The 12995-nt window shown below is 38.0% G+C and overlaps 1 protein-coding gene across 1 annotated transcript; it reads left to right on the forward strand.

Annotated features, from left to right (window-relative positions):
* Window positions 1-3954: 3954 nt before the first annotated feature.
* Window positions 3955-12656, forward strand: dhx8 (DEAH (Asp-Glu-Ala-His) box polypeptide 8). Its single transcript, XM_052570963.1, has 23 exons — window positions 3955-4127; window positions 4503-4588; window positions 4696-4768; window positions 4896-4987; window positions 5077-5183; window positions 5372-5707; window positions 5814-5958; window positions 6264-6467; window positions 6555-6642; window positions 6775-6872; window positions 6989-7136; window positions 7748-7929; window positions 8014-8208; window positions 8316-8501; window positions 9150-9360; window positions 9449-9630; window positions 9710-9850; window positions 9937-10092; window positions 10190-10327; window positions 10432-10560; window positions 10694-10890; window positions 11234-11413; window positions 11504-12656. Exons 1-23 carry the CDS (start codon window positions 4019-4021, stop codon window positions 11721-11723), a joined length of 3603 nt encoding a protein of 1200 aa, XP_052426923.1. The 5' UTR covers window positions 3955-4018; the 3' UTR covers window positions 11724-12656.
* The last annotated feature ends 339 nt before the right edge of the window (window positions 12657-12995 follow it).

The raw sequence follows: 12995 nt of genomic DNA on the forward strand, positions 1-12995 counted from the left end.
GACTCACCTTGTCACTTAGGTCTCTAGAGACGTGAAGCAACACGTCATGAGCCACATCTGCAAATAGGTATTCCCCAGACACCAGAAGCCAACAGCCATAATAACACCACACCCAGCCAAGCCAATGCCATATATATAATTAGAAAATTTTAGTTGATTGTTATACAAATCTTAAAATCATCTTAAAAGAACAGTTCAAACAAAACTTAAAACGTGCTGAAAATTTACTTCCAAGACGAAGATGAGTTTGATGATGTTTCTTCATAAAAAACAGATTTTGAAAAAAAAATCACATAACATCACTAGCTCACCAATGGATCCTCTGTAGTGAATGGGTGCCGTATAAATTAGTGTTCAAACACCTGATAAAAGCACCACAATTATCCACAAGTACAAAGAAAGTCAATTCACTGTTGTCCTCGCACATCAAAATCCATCCACATATTTGTCTAGAACTGTTTTGGACTGTCTTCACTTGTAAAGTTTGGTCAGTGCACATTTCTCTCCTGATTCAGATACTTTTCACTGGAGAAAGCAGTATTAAGAATATAGGACTAGTACTTTAGCCAGAATCAATGGTTTGATGTTAAAAAAAACTTGATAAATGTGTTTGCTACAAAAAGCAAATACAAGTGGAGACATGTGGATTATTGTGAAGTTTTTATCAGCTTTTTGCACTGTCATTCTGACGGCACCCATTCACTGCAGAGGGTCAATTGACGAGCAAGTGATTTAATGCTATTTTTATTTTTTTATTTTTTTGATAAAGAAACAAACTCATCCACATCTTGGATGCCCGAGGGTGAGTAAAATTGTTTGGGTAAACTATTTCTTTAACTTGAGCATTTGAAAGCTAAAACAGAACATAACAATACAGTCCGTATTCTGTCTTCACACTCCAGAAATACAGAAAAGTGTTTCATTATTACTTTCTGGACATAAGCAGTTATCTAGAGAGATAAGAATCACAGAAAATATATCCTTTATTAAAACACAGATACATATTCCCACCTGGTAAGCAGCGATATAGGCCACAGCAAGCTGGCCTGGGTCATATAACATCATTTCAAAGTGAGGGACATGCCAGGAGGAGTCTGTGGAGTATCTGTGAAAGCCATGAAAGAAAGAAGATTATTGTGTTTGGTTATGTAATTAAAAGGGAACAATTGATATTTAACATCTGATATAGTCGACACAGGTTCTGAATACACAGTTTTTGCATGTCACCTGTGCCACATGGTCATGAATGCCCCCCAATGCCATCATTCAGAGAGTGTGAAGGGCCATTTGCAGTGCTTCTGCTCCCTCAGAGCTGGCACGATTTACTGCCCAAGATGACATCAGGAACATCAGGTTTATTGGAGAAAAGAAAAACAAAAGGCTCTTCTAATTATTATTGCAGACGCATATTTGACGGGTAATTAACTCACAAGGCAGGTGGTCAATAGGATATTGTTTACTCTCTTTGTGAGTCTTTTCTAATAACAAATGACTGACAGACTATAAAAGCTGTACAAGTTTTAGTGATAAATCTTTTCAGTTCAGCCCAGTGTTTTGTTTACCTGATGAAGGGAACTTCAGAGCCTCTCGAAAACCAGTACTCTCTCTCCACTAGACTCCAGGGTTTCTCTGTTTCTCTGCCACTAAAAGACACTGTATGAAGATACTCATCAGACATCAGAGCACCACAGTACATGGTTTTCAAATTTGGGATGCCATTGTCAATATAAAGGACACTATTTATTTTAACGTATAAAGACATTGTATAAAGACCCATATATGCTGTGAAATAATATTATACATATTCGAAAGTTTTTGAAGGAAATTTATGCTTGTGCTTAACAATTATTACTCACTAGGGGGCCTTAGTATACAGAAATTTAGGAAAGTAAAAACAGGAAAAGCAGTAATATTGTTAAAACTTCTTACAATAACGTTGTACAATAACTATGTATTCCATTTTAATATAATTTAAAAGTTTAAAAGCTGAAATTTCCTTCAGAAATCATTCTAATATGCTGATTTGCTCATGTGCTCAAGAAATGCTCATGTCCTTATTACTATGATTAATGTTCAAAACAGTTACTACACAAACCCTGAGTTTATTTTCCAGGATACTTTTATGAGTAAAAGGTTTAAATGAACATCATTTATCAGCCACAATGTAAAAGTCACTTTTGATCAAGTCATTGCATCCTTGCTGAATATTAATGATATTAATTATTAATTAAGCATTACTTTACTTTTTTTAACATTTTGAACAATACTTTTTCAAACAATTCATATAAAATATTATCTTTTTTTACTTTTAATTTTTTAACTATTAGTTTGATTACTGTTAGATTTATAAACCTAACAAAAAATAAAAATAAATAAACTACACAGTTAATAGAATAAAATCATTTTAATGATGTCCAATTTGTTAAATGCTAACATATTTTATCTTCATCAGTATTATATATATATAATATCCCACTGTAAGCATTAATAAACAGTAAAGACTGTAATATTTAGGCTTGTGCATTGAGCAACACTAATAAAACATGCATCCAACATGTATTTATTCAAGATACCTGAAAGACAAATGTGCTTGTCTTCACATCTTCGCTTTATCAAAGGCTTCATGTCCTCAAGGAAACCTGAAAAAAAAAAAATATGAAAAAATACTGTAAAATATAACAGACATGATCTAATCTTGGTTTGTATTGAAGTCAGCACAAAATATAGTATTAAATATTGAACTTTTGTATGTGAGAAAGTTACTACAAATATTTTTAAAGTACAATTTATTTGTAATTCAATTTAGTATAGTTCTATTTATATTATTCATTTTATTGTTTTGTTTTTTGAAGAGAAACTACACTAATACAGAGAAGTTACAATACAGGGGTAATTTAAAATAATAAAAAAATAATAATAATCACATGGTGCTTTTTGTTGACAATATCTCCAAAACTGAATAATCTAAACTGCCTTTGTGTTTACAGTAAGCCTAAAGATCTCAGAGCCCCTTACAATTCCACAGGGTCGTGTGCATGTTGTAATAAATAAGAGCTTAAGACTTCTCTTTACTCAGGCGATTGGTGTGCTTTGGGTTCTTTAATGTGTCCGGTTCATCACTACCAGATGCCATGCTGAAGAAACCCACTCCATAAGACCTAAAACAAACATAGGACATATAGGTGGTGAATTGAATTGATACTGAAAATGCTTTACCTGAACGCCACTGCGTATAGGGAACCTTAGAAACAGTTACAGTAAACCAGCTGCTATATAAAGTATGAGGACTGTCTTTTCGCAGAAGTGATCCGGTGAAAAGACTGGCCTGTGCGATGTGTTTGGTGGTGATGATGTAGACCATGCGAAGCTCAGTGTCAGCATTATAGAGCCGCACCGAGCTGATCGTGGTGCAGATTCACGCAGTCAGTGGAGTGGCCAGAAACTCACTTTTGCCACTAGATGTCGCACTAGATCTGTTATAAACACAGTCTAAGGTTATAAACAATAAAAACAAACCAAAACGTTGGTCTACCTTTAGAACTTTTACCTCCGGGGGGAACTTTTCCAGTCCAGATTTCTTTCTTTAGCATTCATCGATAATCTATGGGTTGTTAACGCAGCATATAACGTTAATATAAAATATTAACATTTTGCATAAGAAAAATCGATTACGAATTCATAACCAAACATCACGGTATTAACTATTTATTTTGAAATTAAATTTATTGTAATTCAAATTTAATTATATCATAATTGAATGTATGCTCTCCGTATATTCTGTTTTCTTAAAGCTATAGAAGAGAAAATAAATAAAGGGCAATTTTAAGAAAACCGTCGTTTGTAGTACGCGAGTTTTAATTTTGTATTTCAAACATGCAGTCTCCGGTTTTGGAAACTGGATTCGTCCCGTTTCAACCGTTAGAGGGCGCTTGTAATGTAACCCGGAACTAGAAATTATAGGACAAGAGGAAGCGCTGCCACTTTCTTCCGGTACACGAACAACAACATTCATAAAAAGATGGCAGAGATCGGGGAAGACGAGCTCAAAAAGCTTGAATATTTGTCTTTGGTGTCTAAAGTTTGTACCGAACTTGACAACCATTTAGGAATCAACGATAAGGATCTTGGTAAGTCTATAAATCTGACTTGACCGCGTGTCACGTTGTTGGTAACGTTAGCAGTTTCGTAAATAGCATGTTAGCCTGTTTCTTGGTTAACGTTAGTAATGTTATTTCCAGATGTAAAAGACAAAGTATTTATCTTTGGTGTGTAAAGTTTGTAACGAACTTGACAACCATTTAGGAATCAACGAAAAGGACCAGTTTATAAATCTGACTTGACCGCGTGTCACGTTGTTGGTAACGTTAGCCGTTTCGTAAATAGCTTGTTAGCCCGTTTCTTGTTTAGTTATGTTAATTATATGTGTAAAAGACAGAGGCATCGTTTGAATGTGGGTTTATGAAAGTCTGTAGTAACAGTCTGTTGGTTTATGTGTTTTTCAGCTGAGTTTGTTATCAGTCTTGCTGAGAAAAACCCAAGCATTGATGGATTTAAAACAGTGCTGGTTAAAAATGGAGCCGATTTCACAGTATGGATTTTTAAAATCTCTTCTGTCAAAAAATTGTTTTGTGAGTTTTGATTTTACATTTGGAGTTTTAGAAATGTCTAACCTATGGTGTCATTTCTGTCCTTTAGGATTCACTCGTCAGCAATTTGCTTCGTCTCATTCAAACCATGCGTCCTCCTGCAAAAGCATCTACCAGTAAAGGTAAGAGCATTGCTGCTCTTATAGAATAGCAGTCAGATTTTAATTAATATCTTCACGAAAAGCGTCTGCATTCTTTTTTTTTCTCATATTTCCTGATGGTACTTTTCTTGTGTTCTTTGTTGCACAGCCTCTCATGCTGTGGCTAAACCAAATAATGAAAAGGACAAGCTGAAAGAGCTGTTTCCAGCTCTGTGCAGAGCTGACAATCCTAAAACTAGGGTATTTCTGTATATACATGGTCTATATAAATAATTATAATGTGTATTTAATCAACTTTAATCATAAACTGTATCTGCTCTTGTATTTAGACTATGCTGGATGAGGAAGATGTGAAAGTTGCTGCTGATGCCATGAAAGAGTTGGAGATGTTTATGCCCAGTGTTAGTGGTACAGAACCTAGCAGCAGTAAACACAGGTGAGGAGCTTCTCTAACCTAAAATAGATGCCATTAAACCTGATGGTGCAGTGGATGCCCCGCTGCATCATGTTGTTGCATTTTAATGTGTATGTATCATGAATCTTACATTTCCCGCTGGTCGTATGCTTCTCCATGTAACCATTTATGTGACAAATAAAAATCTCAAATTTAATTTTTAATCTTAGATCTGAAACTAGCAGCAGCAGTAAGAAGAAGCGGAGGAGCAGAAGTCGCAGTCGAAGCAGAGACAGGGACCGAGACAGACGGAGACGCCATCGCTCACGCTCCCGTTCCAGATCTCGCTCTAATGAGAGAGACCGAAGGAAGCGCAGGAGCCGCTGGCACTCTCGCAGCAGGTCCAGGAGTCCTGCACGGGGAGACCGAGACAAAGGCTCAGACCGCTGGAAGGACAAACATGTGGACCGCCCCCCTCCAGAGGAGCCATCTGTGGGCGATATCTACAACGGCAAAGTCACCAGTATTATGCAGTTTGGCTGCTTTGTGCAGTTGGAAGGTCTCCGGTATGTTTTGGATGCAGTTAACATACTTTTAAGGCTAATGAAATTGATGCAAGTGTGTATGATTTGATAATAAACTTTTTTTTGTTTTTATCTTTCTTTCATGAAGGAAACGCTGGGAAGGCTTGGTCCATATTTCTGAGCTCAGGAGAGAAGGTCGGGTAGCAAATGTGGCTGATGTGGTCACTAAAGGTCAAAGGGTCAAAGTCAAGGTGTTGTCCTTCACTGGATCTAAAACAAGTCTCAGTATGAAGGTGAGTTGGATTTGTCTTAATGAAAGCCATGAGAGAGAACAGCCAAAACTGGCAATGGTCCGAAAGTCACCAATTTAGAGAACAGTTCAAATTTGCATATCTATATTGGTTCATGCTATTTACAGATTTGTTAAATTCATAAAAATGAATACAATTATAATCATTTTAAGTTTCTGCATATTTATATTTTTCCACAAAACATATCTCTCATGTGAAAGACCTTTTGTGCTCAGTTGTATTATATATTGACTGATCACTGCATTATATGTGGGCTGATTTTTGTTGGGTTGTCTTTCTTTTACAAGGACGTTGACCAGGATACTGGTGAAGATCTGAACCCTAACAGGAGGAGAAATATGGGTGGAGAAGGTCTGGAAGAGACGGCCATGAGGAATCCTGACAGACCTACAAACCTGAACCTGGGCCATGCTCCAGAGGTAGAGGATGACACATTGGAACGCAAAAGACTCACCAAGATCTCCGATCCGGAGAAGTGGGAAATCAAACAGGTGAATGGCCAACTTTTTAATATTTTTCTTTTTATAACATTTATTACTTATTTACATATCTTAACATCTTGATGTGTCTGTTCTTAGATGATTGCTGCCAATGTGCTGTCTAAGGAGGAATTCCCAGACTTTGATGAAGAGACAGGAATTTTGCCTAAAGTAGATGATGAGGAAGGTATGAATTGGATATATTTAAACTCAATATTTTTACCATACATATAAGTTAAATCCAGCTTTCCATCACAAAAATTAATTTTTTTTTGTTGGAACACCTCTTAAATTTAGTATTTTATTGTTTGTCTGTCAGATGAGGACTTGGAGATTGAGCTGGTGGAAGAGGAACCTCCATTCCTGAGGGGACACACCAAACAGAGCATGGACATGAGTCCTGTCAAGATTGTCAAGGTAGGTCAAACCATTTCTACTCTGACTATACAGCTGCCTGAACAACTTGGACATGTCAACAAATCTGGACATATTCTGTGATTTTTACACTAGCATACATTCTGTTTTTCTGGCAGAACCCCGATGGATCTCTCTCCCAAGCAGCCATGATGCAGAGTGCCCTGGCCAAAGAGCGAAGGGAGGTGAAACAGGCCCAACGGGAGGCTGAAATGGACTCGATCCCCACGGGCCTAAACAAACACTGGGTGGACCCACTGCCTGACAGTAAGACATTCAAACTTCATCCTAATGTATTTCTGCTTTGAAAAGTGCAATAGAATACCACTTCAAGTCACACTTCCTACTCTAATGCAGATGTAAGATGTCCTGTAAACTTTTTTTTAATAAATCAAACATTCAAAAATGATATTATGGTCAGAACTCTGAGGTATTAAACAGGGATCACACATCTGACTTTGAAGCAGAATGCTTTAGAACTCTAAACTTCCCTTGAATACAAGTAACATTTGAAGACTAAAATAAAAATCAGTCTGATTAAGTATATAATGAAGTAGCATCGTTTGAGTAAGCGGAAGTTTTGCAGTCCATGTCCTCCAGTTAAAAAAAACAAGCGGTTATGTAATATAAAAGACACTGATAATTCCAGATAAACTTCCTTCCTATTTGTCCATACTGGGGTTTAGGGAGTTCTCTGATAGGGAGATCTGATTTCTTGAGCTCTGCTGTAGAGGCAGATGGTGGCTGGTCTGCACATAACAAGCCTATATCTGATGCTTGTGTGCCCTCTGGCTTTGTATGAGCTCAAGTCTGTTATCATGTTTGTGCATCACTAATAAATGCTTTTTTCTTTCTTCACACGCTCACCATCCATACAGCCGACGGCAGGCAGATAGCTGCTAATATGAGGGGCATAGGTATGATGCCCAATGACATCCCAGAATGGAAGAAACACGCTTTTGGTGGCAACAAGGCCTCCTATGGAAAAAAGACTCAACTTTCTATCCTAGAGCAAAGAGAGAGTCTTCCCATCTACAAGTTGAAAGAGCAGCTCGTTCAGGTTTGACTTCAACTGATACATATTTTCATTCTGAGCTAGTTTTCAGTTTAGTTGTGTTCATAGATCCAACCATTGTCTTTACAGGCTGTCCATGACAACCAGATCCTAATTGTTATTGGTGAGACAGGCTCAGGAAAGACCACTCAGATCACTCAGTACCTGGCTGAGGCTGGATACACCACACGGGGGAAGATCGGGTGCACACAACCCAGAAGAGTGGCAGCCATGTCTGTGGCTAAAAGAGTGTCAGAGGAATACGGTTGCTGTTTAGGTCAAGAGGTAGATGCTTGCTTATATTAATTTCCACTACATTTGCACATTTTGCAGCAATGATCTAACATTTGACCATAACAGTTTAAAACGGATCTCATTCTGTGTCTGTGCAGGTTGGCTACACCATCCGTTTTGAGGACTGCACAAGTCCCGAGACTGTCATTAAGTACATGACGGATGGTATGTTGTTAAGAGAGTGTCTGATTGACCCTGATCTGGGCCAGTATGCCATCATTATGTTGGATGAGGCCCACGAGAGAACCATTCACACAGATGTGCTCTTTGGCCTGCTCAAGAAGGTACGTTTCAGAGGCTTTGTTTACACAGTCAATAAAGATTTATTTTATTTATGTATCCATTTATTTGTAACGAAATATTTTAATTTAGCATTGTTACAATGAATTTCTATTTAAAATAAATGCTGTGACGTTTCTCATAATCAAAGAATCCTTGAAAAAAAATGTATTGCATTTTTTACAAAAAGAAAATGTTACTTGGGCTCCAAATCATCGAATAAAAATTTCTGGAGTATCATGTGACACTGAAAACTGAAGTACCATCAACGGAATACATTACATATTAAAATGTATTTAAAAATTAAAAAAAAAAAAACTTAATCCTAGATTGTAGCAATATTTCACAATTAATTTAATTTAATTTATTTTTTATGTATATTGAATCATAAAAAGCAGCTGTGGTGGAATTAAATTATATATATATATATATATATCACACACTCACTATAAAGTAAATAATAAACAACTTAAATTTTGAAGAAAAAAAAAAGGGGGGCATGCAAGATCTCTTCTATTTGTACCTGTTTTAAACACTGTTGCTTTGTACTCTTGAAAAACGAAAAAAAAGTTTGAAAGTGACAAACTTAGGTGCTTAGATTTGTACACCTCTTTTTGGGCACATGTAACAGTCTTGTTTTTTGTATTATTTAGACTGTACAGAAGCGAACTGACATGAAGCTCATCGTGACATCTGCTACGCTGGACGCTGTGAAATTCTCGCAGTACTTTTATGAAGCACCCATTTTTACTATCCCTGGTCGTACATATCCAGTGGAGGTTTTGTACACTAAAGAACCTGAGACTGATTATTTGGATGCCAGTCTGATCACAGTCATGCAGATTCATCTCACTGAGCCTCCAGGTAACTTTTTGCACATAGTTGTTCACAGAAAAAGTTGTAAATGCCTGTGAAAATGAACTTCCTGTTATAAAAGTTATTTAATGTGCAGGTGACATCTTGGTGTTCCTGACGGGTCAGGAGGAGATCGACACTGCCTGTGAGATCCTGTACGAACGAATGAAATCCCTTGGTCCTGATGTCCCAGAGCTGATCATCCTCCCAGTCTACTCTGCCCTGCCCAGTGAAATGCAGACCAGGATCTTTGACCCAGCACCACCTGGAAGTCGAAAGGTACCATGCATTGCTTCTCTGAAAATATGCATCACTGGATCATATTCTGCTACATTTTTTTTCTTTTTCTTTTTTTTAGGTGGTTATTGCTACTAACATTGCAGAGACTTCTTTGACAATTGATGGGATCTACTATGTGGTGGATCCAGGTTTTGTCAAGCAGAAGGTTTATAACTCCAAAACTGGCATTGATCAGCTAGTAGTTACCCCCATTTCCCAGGTAACATCCATTCCTAATCATCCAAACTACATTCAGTATACATTAAGTTAACTTTGTCTTCTAAACCTCATTCTTGTGGTCCGTAGGCCCAGGCTAAGCAGCGAGCGGGCCGAGCAGGAAGAACAGGCCCTGGGAAGTGCTACAGACTCTACACAGAACGTGCCTACAGAGATGAGATGCTCACCACCAACGTACCTGAGATTCAGAGAACTAACTTGGCCAGTACTGTACTGTCTCTAAAGGTACAATTCAACTGTTCTAATGTTGAGTCATCTTGGAACAATATTAAAGTTCATGCATGTGCAGAAAAGCTGAGAATCTCTCTTGTCCTCCAATCAGGCAATGGGCATCAATGACCTGTTGTCATTTGATTTCATGGATGCTCCGCCCATGGAGACGCTCATCACAGCCATGGAGCAGCTGTACACTCTGGGAGCATTGGATGATGAAGGCTTGCTTACACGCCTCGGTCGTAGAGTAAGTTTGCATGCGTCTCTTTTCTTGCGCTTTTAAACTGATTTGGTTGTAGCTGCTCAGTTTTCAAAATGAAGTATTAAGTTTCTTGTCCCGGTTCTTATCAGATGGCCGAGTTTCCTCTGGAGCCTATGCTTTGTAAGATGTTGATCATGTCCGTCCATCTTGGCTGCAGCGAAGAGATGCTGACCATTGTGTCAATGCTTTCAGTACAGAATGTCTTCTACAGACCAAAGGTACTCCTTTAGCCCCCACATGTTCACAGATCCATGAATGGTCAAGGAACAGTTACATCACTGCATAGAGTTTTAGGTATCCCAGCAGACTGATCCTAAAGATAGTAATCAAGATTTCACTTTTGAATCTCAGGACAAACAAGCTCTGGCAGATCAGAAGAAGGCCAAGTTTCACCAGCCCGAGGGGGACCATCTGACCTTGTTGGCTGTCTACAACTCCTGGAAGAACAACAAGTTTTCCAACCCCTGGTGCTACGAAAATTTCATCCAGGCACGATCTCTCAGGCGTGCGCAGGATATCCGCAAACAGATGCTGGGCATCATGGACAGGTGAGGGGGTTGAGAATAACAGTAACTTACACCTTACACAACCTAAGCCTTAAGGCCTGTTCACACCTAGAGCAATAACTATAAAGATATCGAAGTATGAGCTGCGGTTATGTCATCGCTGCCTTGCTCAAGCTGAGTGGATTCTGATTAGCTAAATGCTTTTTTTTAATAGGAATAATTCTTCTGGAAGTGATTCCATTGATGTCATTCCTGTGTCGTTATTGTTATAGTTGAGGTGTAAACATCCTTATTATCATAGAATTAGAATGATTTTTATAACTTTATTGTTCTAGTTGTCAAAGTTGCACTGGCACTGCATAATTACACATTCTTCTCTCTTCAGACACAAGTTGGATGTGGTATCATGTGGTAAAGCCACAGTACGTGTACAGAAGGCCATCTGCAGTGGTTTCTTCCGAAACGCCGCCAAAAAGGACCCTCAAGAAGGTTACAGAACCCTTATAGACCAGCAGGTGGTCTACATCCACCCCTCCAGCGCATTGTTCAATCGCCAACCAGAATGGTATGTTTGCAAAAAGCACAACAGTTAACAACACAACTAGTATCCATGCTGCTTGTACTAAACCTAGTTTCACTGCGTTCTTCTCCTCAGGGTGGTGTATCATGAGCTTGTGCTGACCACCAAGGAGTACATGAGGGAGGTGACCACCATTGACCCGAGGTGGCTTGTAGAATTTTCTCCTGCTTTCTTCAAAGTCTCTGATCCCACACGCCTCAGCAAACAGAAGAAACAGCAGCGGTTGGAGCCCCTTTACAACCGCTACGAGGAACCAAATGCGTGGAGAATATCCAGAGCCTTCAGACGACGCTAGAACCTTCACACAAGGTTCCCATAGACTGCGAATGTCCCATACTGCTGCTGAACAAAATGTTGAGTTTGTGGTATGGGCAGAGTGGAGGATAACATGGACCGAAGCTAAAAATGTGTGTAAAAAAAAAAAACCAAGGTGCCCTATTTTTTTAAGATAAGATCCCCGCTACTCTGAACAGCATGTTTGAATTTAATGATGTTCCCTCAAAAAATGAAAACTAATCTTAATTTCTGCTTTCCTGTGTTTTTTTTTTTTTTTTTTTTTTTTTTTTTTTGGAAGCATTTCATTTATTTTAATTTTGGATATGGATGTTAGGCATTTATAATTAAAATTTTCCCTACCTTTGTATAAAAAGAAAATACAAAAACCTGAGAGATCAAAATTAGATAATTAAATTATCTGGGTTATTAAACCCTGTGTTGGATGCCAGATTCAGTTACTTTGACTTTTTTTGAACAAGCTACCCCCTTTAACAAAGCAAATCAGTTATTTGCATTTACATAGTGCAGCTCTTTTTGTCCAGATTCACCGGAACGGCCCATTTGTGTTGTAGAACGTGTGGACCGCACATCCGTCTGGTCACTGGATGTTGATTACTGTTCTAAAAGGGAAAGGGGTTTCATTCATTCAGTTGGTTCCGCCGTGGTGGTCTGGTCATCACAATTGAATAGGATGTCAAGTCACATTCACTATCACACACAGATCTCATCCTTATTTGGGGCCTCTCTTCTGTTTTAATGTTTAAATTACCAACTGCGAACAGGATCAGTACATTGGACCACAGTGGAGATTTTGTATTATAGCCCTTTCATTAGAGGAAGTGAAGGGGGAGGAAATCTTCTGTAGTTTTTGATATTGTTACAGATTATGTTCTGTCATATCTTGGAGTCATTGTGATGTCAAATTAAAATAAAATTTCTCATTTAAAAAGTTCCTCTTGAGTTTTTTTTTTTTTTTTTTCGTAAAAGTGTATATTGCAGTTGCACTATATATCTACATTTAAAAATACATTCTAAAATGAGGACTATTTTAAATAAAAATAAGAAAATGAAAACTGGCTATTTAATTAGGCAAACCATGCTTTTCTTTTACACATTTATTCCAAGCTTCTGTTATTTAAAGATGCTATGCGAGTAAATATTTGTGGCATGGTATAAGGGAGTTCAGAGCGCGGAAGATGGACTTGGAGCAGTTCCTGAGGACGTACGTTGCTAACTATTTCTCACCTGTCAATAATGGATTACACAGCCAAAGGAAAAAAAAAACTCAAAA

The sequence above is a fragment of the Carassius gibelio genome, chromosome B12 (genome assembly GCF_023724105.1).
Source record: "Carassius gibelio isolate Cgi1373 ecotype wild population from Czech Republic chromosome B12, carGib1.2-hapl.c, whole genome shotgun sequence".
Taxonomy (NCBI): domain Eukaryota; kingdom Metazoa; phylum Chordata; class Actinopteri; order Cypriniformes; family Cyprinidae; genus Carassius; species Carassius gibelio.

Excerpts from the sequence above, each read along its gene's own strand:
- dhx8 (XM_052570963.1), top strand. The coding sequence starts at position 4,019 with ATGGCAGAGATCGGGGAAGACGAGCTCAAAAAGCTTGAATATTTGTCT. Across the intron at positions 4,769-4,895 it reads AAAAGCATCTACCAGTAAAG|CCTCTCATGCTGTGGCTAAA; the intron begins GTAAGAGCATTG and ends TTTGTTGCACAG. Across the intron at positions 4,988-5,076 it reads CTGACAATCCTAAAACTAGG|ACTATGCTGGATGAGGAAGA; the intron begins GTATTTCTGTAT and ends TCTTGTATTTAG.